General features: G+C 38.9%; 1 protein-coding gene across 1 annotated transcript; it reads left to right on the forward strand.

Annotated features, from left to right (window-relative positions):
- The first annotated feature begins 1,263 nt into the window (after window positions 1–1,263).
- LOC121993094 (probable LRR receptor-like serine/threonine-protein kinase At1g56140) lies at window positions 1,264–8,218 on the forward strand. Its single transcript, XM_042547773.1, has 24 exons — window positions 1,264–1,477; window positions 2,180–2,357; window positions 2,519–2,590; window positions 2,982–3,053; window positions 3,125–3,196; window positions 3,349–3,420; window positions 3,554–3,625; window positions 3,718–3,789; window positions 3,955–4,026; window positions 4,173–4,244; window positions 4,325–4,396; window positions 4,516–4,587; window positions 4,689–4,754; window positions 4,873–4,938; window positions 5,108–5,152; window positions 5,269–5,333; window positions 5,400–5,785; window positions 5,907–6,108; window positions 6,181–6,339; window positions 6,419–6,537; window positions 6,636–6,846; window positions 7,067–7,298; window positions 7,377–7,527; window positions 7,650–8,218. The coding sequence occupies exons 1-24, from the start codon at window positions 1,354–1,356 to the stop codon at window positions 8,031–8,033; spliced, it is 3,108 nt and encodes a 1,035-aa protein (XP_042403707.1). The 5' UTR covers window positions 1,264–1,353; the 3' UTR covers window positions 8,034–8,218.
- Window positions 8,219–8,914: the final 696 nt, after the last annotated feature.

Below are 8,914 nucleotides of genomic sequence, written 5' to 3' on the forward strand. Positions count from 1 at the left end.
AAGGGAAGAAGGTGGCAATTGTTTGAATATGAATAATTAAATTGTTTGAATATGAATAACAAAATTCAATGAATGCGAAGTTGACAGTCAGACAACGAAAGTAACAATGACAATTTTTTTTTGCCTTTAATTACAGCAAAAAAAAAAAAACACAACGAAATTGGTTCAAACAACGATATATCTGTTTGTTAATTTGTTTTTAATTCACATTGTTTGTCACATAGTATGAAAGAATAATTAATGAGAATTAGGCTGTATAAGCGTGCAGGTATTTATCCAAAATGACACTGTAATAAATATTAATTAAACTCAACTCACTGTGTTTATCTGTTTTAATTGAACTAAAAGATTTGGAGATTTTTTTAAAAAAAAGCTATAAAATGATGAGAGAAACATTGAAAGATATGTTTAGAGGAAGTAAATTCAAACTTGTCCATTCGAAAAAGGCAAAAAAATTCAGAATTAAAGGGTTTTTAAAAAGAGAATGAAAAACTTTTGCGGTAGAGAAATTTTCTTATTTTGGTGGCTTGAAGTCAAGTTGCCCCACGGTGATAATTCATTGACTATTTGTAGGAGTTGATCAAGTCAGAAGTTCAGTATCCTTTAGTTACACCTTTATTTAAAGAATTTTTTTTTATAAATATGTCGTAACTGAGGTTTGAATCATAAATATTTGAGTGACAACATAGATGTCTTATCGTGACATCATGACTCGGGGACAAGAAAAACATAAATAAAAAATAATAATTTTAGTTAGCCTCATTGACTATCTCTGAGGGTGATCGGTCCGGTCCCATGGAAATTTTCCACTGGCCACCAGGATAAATCGGGAAACGCACGCGGTGGCCAACCCAGAAGTCCAACATTCTTTGATTACATCCCTTATTTGAAGGAAAAATTCCTATAAATATGCTGTTAATATCTTCTAAATAAGGAGGCACAATAAGGAAGCACAAGAGAAAGGAAAATATCTTCTAAATAATTTCGATAATTTCAGAAAAAGTTTAGATATTTGTTCGAATCCAATCAAACAGTAGCTGCTAATGGAAGAAAAAGTAAAAGAAGAAAATAGCGTGCTTTGACTCTGCAATCTGCATGCACTCGAGTTGTTGAGACTTGAAAGAACTATTTGACAATTAGAATCTTGCGATTACTGCGAATCTTCCAGTTGTATTGGATTTAAGTGCGGGTGGTAAACTAATCTATTATTTACAGATAGATTTAGTACTTCATATTTGTTTACTATAAAAGGGAAACAAGCTTCTTATTAATCATCAATGTGCGTGAGAACTAATTGAGGGAATTTGCCCCTGCAGTTTTTCTTTCGTCTTCGTCGTCGTCTAGCTCCGGTAAATGGCAGCGCGCGAATCCCATGCCTCTTGGCTGAGAGCTCAGCTGCTGTTCTTCTTCATCCTTCCTCTGCTCCTCTTGCAAGGGAGGGTTGCAGCTCAAGCCAACGCTACAGATCCAAACGAAGGTACTTGCGGAGGCAAAACCTCTTATTTTGCCCTTTGTCAAGAAAGGGAATGAAAAATTAGCCCTTGTAGGCACAAACCCTTTTCTAGGTTTTCTAAAGTATTCTGAAGTCTGTTCATACCCTTTTAGCCAAAAGGAACTCAGTAGCAGGATCTGAATAAAACTTTTTTGCAGATTGTTTCTCTTCAGAAAAGAAGATTGCAGATGCATTTCTTCTGCTGGATTGCTTTCTGTTTAATCTCCTGCTGTAGTTTGTTGTACTGATTCTATTTATTCCAGATTTGATGATTGATAGAGTAAAAAGAAATGTATATCCTAGTTCAGCCTGTGATAATTTTAAGCAAATACAACAACAACAAAGCCCTATGCTATTGGGCTCGATCCCGTCCTATATCCTCATCTATGATAATTACAAGCAAATGAGTTTCGGAAATATGATTTCTTCAATTTGGCACCGAGACTGCAGCTTTTAGTACCTTGATGCTGGCTGACTTTGGACCTTCCAATACTACTCATTTGATTGCCTGATGATCAAATTGCTATTCGACATAAATCCTATTTTGTGTACTAATTAGGTTGAACAAGTGCCATTTTTCTTTCCAAGTGTGGTTCTCAGTGTATGATTGGTGTGAATCATATAGTTTTTTTTTTACTCTCTTTTTTTGGTGAAAACAATTGAACTTACTTATGCAAATGGATGTAGTTTTGGCACTGAACACTATCCTAGGGAGATGGGGTTGGAGAGCATCATCTGCTTGGAATTTAAGTGGTAACCCATGCACCGGTGCTGCCATCGATCAAACTCCAATCAGGAATATTAACCCTGGAGTCAAATGCGGCTGCACTTACAACAACAGCAACACCTGTCATATCACTCAGTTGTATGAGATTATAATCTTTCTTGAGACTTGTTTAGAGTTCTTTTAACTTCCTGAATCCATCCACAAATTTCAAGCTAGTTTACAGACTTGAATCAACCAAACAAACTCTACATGCATCATCACTCTTACGACTAGTTATTTTGTGCATTGTGTGTTTGCAGGTGGGTTTATGCCTTAAATGTGCGCGGACCTATCCCCGAAGAGCTACAAAACCTACCCTACCTCTTTGATTTGTAAGAACTACTTGTTTTTATGAGATTGCACAATTCAATGTTTGGACTTGGACCTTCCCGACTTTCAAATTATAATTTAATTGTTTTGAATTAAAATTCAACGAATGTGGGAGGGGAAGGAACAAAGAGGGGGTTCACATTAAAAAAATTTAATTCAGCTTTGGCTAAGACTTGTTTCTAATGCTACTTTGATATATCCATTTCCATATCGATGGTATTATTTTTCTGGGATAGAGAATAATCTTCATAACCAACTACTTTAAAATAGCATGATCTTATGAATAGAAATCTCTCATCCTTAAATTATCAGATGGTATTACTTATACGATAATGAGAAGAACAATGAATACTGCAAAGAGTGATATTAACGAGATGAACTCTACTTTTACAGAAATTTAGGGCAAAACTACTTGACTGGATCTCTGCCAGCTTTCCTAGGGAACTTGACTAATATGCAATACTTGTAAGTCTCTTTTGCACCTCAACCATTGTTTTACATCATCTTTGTATGTAATATGTTCCAATAACTAACAGAAATCTAGGTATTAATGCCTTAAATGGGATAGTACCACCACAACTTGGGAACCTTCGGAGACTCATCATGTTGTAAGCATTTTTTTTCATACCTTCCCTAATATGTTGGTTCCTTTACTCTTCTTATTCTAATAACAACATGCTCTAAACACGATTAAGAATTTGAAATATCCTGATTGGCCTATTTTTAGAATTTTTGAAGACTAAGGAAATGTCTTTTGCAGGAGTATTTCAACAAATAACTTCAGTGGTTCAATCCCTCCTGAGTTTGGGAATCTCATAAACTTAGAACAATGGTTAGATTTTTGATTAAACCTTCAACCAAACCTCAATCTTATGAAATTCAACACAAAATTATTTCTTTTCCCCACCATCGCCAATTGGCAACAACAATCTTATTTGTTCTTCCTTCTGAATATTGATATGTAGGTACATCGATAGTTCCGGACTTAGTGGTGAGCTACCACAAAATCTATCCAATCTCAAAAATTTACAGACAGTGTAAGTTCCTTGGAATAACCGATTTTGATATATGCAGATATGGATAGCTGCTGCTAATAGTAAAGCAATTTGCAATATGTATATTATTTCAGGTGGGCTTCAGACAATAATTTCACCGGAAGAATACCTGATTACATTGGGACATGGACAAACCTGACAACCTTGTAAGATTTACTAAATAATTCTAGAATGTTCTTCGTCGGCTTAAATATTTGCTTTCACCAACATTTGTTGTTATCTCAAGATATATACTACAAACATAATCCTTCATTATATTCTTAAAAGATGAACCATGTCAACAACATGTTAATCTTCCACTCTTATTGCAGGAGGTTCCAAGGCAACTCCTTTCAAGGTCCAATTCCTTCAAGCTTTGCCAGCCTAACTCAAATGATTGATTTGTGAGTGTTCATCTTGTGGTTCCCGTAGAACTACAGGATTTCCCTTTGAACTGTTAGCTACACTAATAAAGGATCAAGTCTGTGAAGATTTACAAAGTATATGTTTTCTTTCTTATTAAAAACTACTAAATTTGCTGGTGGTGCAGGAGAATAGGTGATATCGTGAATGGGAGCTCTTCATTAGACTTCATTGGTAATATGACATCTCTAAGCACCTTGTAAGATCCTGGACAACTTTGAACTTCACAATTAACCTTCACTTTCCTGCCTTGTTATATCTTCAATTTCTCTCTTATAGGGTACTAAGGAATAGCAAGATTTCTGATACAATTCCATCGAGCTTTCAGCGATACAATGGATTAACTTTATTGTAAGATTTTTGAGCCATGTCGGTATTATTATATTGAACTTAATATTTAGAGGAATTTCAGCATTTTGGCACATCTATTTATGTGCATTTTTTTTTATATTTCTCTAATATTCATGCAGAGATTTGAGCTTTAACAACATAACTGGCCAAGTTCCTCAGTCACTCTTCAATCTGAGTTCGCTTGCTTTCTTGTGAGAAAAAGTTTCATTGTCACTCCAAATTTGCTATCAAGATGCTGATTTGGTTAAATACCAAGTGTCTCAACTTATTTCTTAAATATTTCTTTTATCAGATTTCTTGGCAACAACAGTCTCTCGGGTTCCTTACCTGTGCAAAAGAGCACTGCACTAGTGAACATGTAAAACGCCTCTATGTGCATTTATGCAAATTGACTTATATCCATTTCTTGAGCTATTGATCGGAGTTCCATTGGTTTACATGATCCTGATAAACCATGCCACTTTGTTTCTTTGCAGAGATTTATCATACAATCAGTTAAATGGAAGCTTTCCATCTTGGGTTAGCCAAGGAAACTTGCAATTGTATGTTGAAAGATTGATTTGTTATCTTCAGTAAATATAGCAACACTCGTTTTAGCAAACATTGTAAATTTTATCACTTTAATTTCCATCCTGATCAATAATTTGACAAGCTTGAAAGCGCAATTTTCTTACTTTTTTGCCTTAAGCTTGATGCTACTTTTCTGTCCAGGAATTTGGTGGCAAACAATTTTGTGATTGATGATTCCAGCAGTAGGTTGTTCCATGTTTCCCTGACATAGATAAAAGCACTCTGTTCCATATTTCTAATTTTCTCTCCCAACAATTCGTTTTCTCTTAGCGTTGAGCATTCTGCCACTGTTTGTTGTGCAGCAACTTGCCTTCAGGGTTGAACTGTCTTCAGCGCAATATTCCATGCCACCTCGGTGCTCCAATTTGTGAGTATTCCGAAAGAACCGATAAAACATTTATGCATCTCACCTAACCATAATATTTCACTTCAGATTCAGACTTTGCGATCAAGTGTGGTGGCAGTAGAGCAATAACATCTTCTGATAACACTGTCTATCAGATTGATAATGCAAATCTCACAACTGCATCATACTATGTGACCGATACAACCAGATGGGCTGTTAGCAGTGTTGGGCGCTTTATGGACGCACCTGCTCCAGCTTATGTGATGACCAGCCAATCTCAATTTCCGAATACTCTAGACTCAGAATTGTTTCAGACTGCAAGGTTGTCTCCATCTTCACTGAGATACTACGGTCTTGGTCTTCAGAATGGAAACTATACCGTTAAACTCCAATTCGCGGAGACGGATACTACGTTCCCTGACTCGGCTACTTGGCAAAGCTTGGGTAGAAGGCTCTTCGATATTTATATTCAGGTATGAGAGCCACAATTCTTACTCCAATAATAGCACTTCCTCAATACATGATGCAGAAATCATTCAAGCATTGTGAAAGAGAACTAAGTTATTACTCCCCTGTTTGTCTATTCTGATATAGAATGATCAAAAAGAGAGAGATTTTGATATAAAAAAGCAGGCTGGCGGCAGATCCCTTGTAGCTGTATCGAGGGAGTACACTGTTCCAGTGACAGATAATTTCCTCGAAATTCACTTCTTTTGGTCCGGCAAGGGTACCTGCTGTGTACCAACACAAGGATACTATGGCCCATTGATTTCAGCTATAAGTGTCTCTCCTGCCGGTAGTTACTTGCACAAGTTTGGCTAGTTTTCTTTTCTTCGACAACTCCTGACATGTTAGTGTTGCGATGCAGACTTCACTCCTACCGTATCAAACAGGCTGCCGAGTTCAAAGAAAAACCGGGCCGGTTTGATTGCGGGTATTTCAGTTGGAGTTCTTGTTCTAGGATTGTTGGCTCTATGTGGAATTATTTTCATCAGACAGAGAAAAAGAAGATTAAATGAGGAAGCAGGTAACAAATAGTCCCTTGCAACTCTGCTGCCATGAATTACATTACTTAACTGATCGATCCAATTGTTTTGCGCTTTCAGTGTTAACAGGACTAGATGTGAAACCTTTCATCTTCAGTTATGCCGAGCTAAGGGCTGCGACTGATGACTTCAGTTCCTCTAACATATTGGGGGAGGGAGGATTCGGCCCGGTGTTTAAGGTAAGGCTTTTTTTGTATTTATCATTGGCGCCTAACCTCTCAGTGACCTCTCCACTAAATTGTCTTGTTGAGAATAAAACAAATACTCAATCATGCAGGGGCTACTGCCTGATGGAAGAGCAATAGGTGTCAAGCAACTCGCAACGACATCTCATCAAGGAAGGGGCCAGTTCTTAACTGAGATTGCCACTATATCCGCAGTGCAGCACCGTAATCTCGTAAAGTTGTATGGCTGCTGTGTCGAGGAAGATAAGAGAATTTTGGTCTATGAGTACCTGGAAAACAAGAGTCTAGACCAAGCAATTTTTGGTATAGTAGGCGCAATGCATTCATATAATATGCTGCGCATTGCTCTAGTTGAAAGTTAGAATGCTATCAAACATTCACAAGTTTTACAGTCTTTAAACTTTCTGGAATTTGCAGCATAATCATGAAGCATCAGATTTTAATACCTGCAATTCTCATATGCAATAAGTTTTATATGGTTTTTCAAAAAAAAAAAAAATCTTTAACCATTTCTGGATTGCAGGGAAAAGCAGTTTGCATCTCGACTGGCCGAAGCGATTCGATGTATTGATCGGGGTAGCAAGAGGTTTAGCCTATCTGCACGAGGAGTCGAGAGTGCGGATTGTGCACAGAGACGTGAAGGCTAGTAATATTCTACTTGATGCTGATCTCAACCCAAAAATCTCAGATTTTGGTTTGGCGAAGCTCTACGACGACAAGATGACTCACATTAACACAAGGGTTGCTGGCACAATGTAACATTCACTCTTTTTATCCTTTCCTTTTGAGTGTTTTCTTGTAGCATTTGTTATCGTTAGAAACCTTTGTTTTAGTGGCTATTTGGCACCCGAGTACGCGATGAGGGGGCATCTAACAGAGAAAGCTGATGTTTTTGCTTATGGAGTGCTGGCTTTGGAGATCGTCAGCGGAAGACCGAACTCCGACGAAAGCCTAGAGCATGACAAGGTTTATCTTCTAGAATGGGTAAGCCAACATACATTTCGTTTTTCGATTGTATCAGTTTATAGCTGATCATTTCTGATATGAGCATATGGTACTTTAGCTTGGCTATGTTCTACCAATCATCAATTCTTCTAATGTCTCAGGCTTGGACTCTACATGACAAGAAGCTTGAACTGGAGTTAACTGATCCAAGGCTAACATCATACAATGAGATCGAGATTCGCCGTGTCATTGGTATAGCTCTGCTTTGCACCCAGGGGTCGCCCGTGCATCGGCCACCGATGTCGAGGGTCGTGGCCATGCTACTAGGAGATGCTGAAGTAGCAGATGTCACCTCGAGGCCTAGCTACTTGACTGACTGGCAATTCAAGGATGGAACCAGCAGCTTCACAGCCAACTACTTCGACTCTTCAGCCCAAAGATCTGAAAATAATTTTGCATCTAATGCGGAAACAATGGTTAACATGGAAAGCAGGCCTTTGTCCTCGGAATTGTATGCAAACACTGGCATTGAGGAGGGAAGATGATTCTTCGTTACCGGGGAAGTATATGTACAGTTTAGGGATTTGTAAATGCGAGTGCGCCATGAGACTTTGGTCGTTATTATCGGCATTGTGTTTGTGCCTTTATATTTGTTGAGAATCATATCCTCATTCTGTAAAGATAGTTTGTGAGTTCATGTTTGTTAAATGGATGTTTGCATTGTCAGGTATGTTCCTTCCCCAAGAATTTTGCAATTGATCGAATTGCCTATTACAAGAACTCTAAACTCAAGTTGAAACTGAATTAGGTCCACACCTCCGCCTTGTCAGCCTCGGTTTGGGTAAACACTGTCATACTTGGTGATCCTGTCCGAATTAGAAGTCAACGGACGCTAGGGACGTGACGCTCCCTGCTGGACCCTCGAGTGCTCCGGCGAACCTGCAACAAACCGAGCCGGGAGGGGTATCCCGGCGACGGTCCTCCGACGCTCAAGTCAGGCGAGGAATAACAAAGAGGTGGATTCAGAGATTCAGACCCGCGTACCTTCGGTGAAGAAATGGAGACCTTATATAGACCTCTCGAAGGAGCCTGGGCGCGCCAATCAAAGCAATCACCTGCTTTCGACCATGCCCAGGTATGGGTTTGTCAGAAGGGCATCCATAAGGCCATACCTCTACTGTATCAACCTCTCCATGATGTGACGGCGAGATCCTCCATCGTGTAATCTTGTGTACGACATAATCATCAGACATGCCTTTGCTGACATCCCATATCCCGAGACATGTCTTTGCTGACATCCCATATCCGAGCCGAACGAATAGGCCGCTCGGCTAACCTTTGTATCCTCGCCCTTATCCTGGCCGAACGGACCACCCGCTCGGCCCTTCGGTCCCAGCCGGACAGACACCCGCTCGGTCATTCAGTC

This window comes from Zingiber officinale, chromosome 6B, assembly GCF_018446385.1.
Source record: "Zingiber officinale cultivar Zhangliang chromosome 6B, Zo_v1.1, whole genome shotgun sequence".
NCBI lineage: Eukaryota > Viridiplantae > Streptophyta > Magnoliopsida > Zingiberales > Zingiberaceae > Zingiber > Zingiber officinale.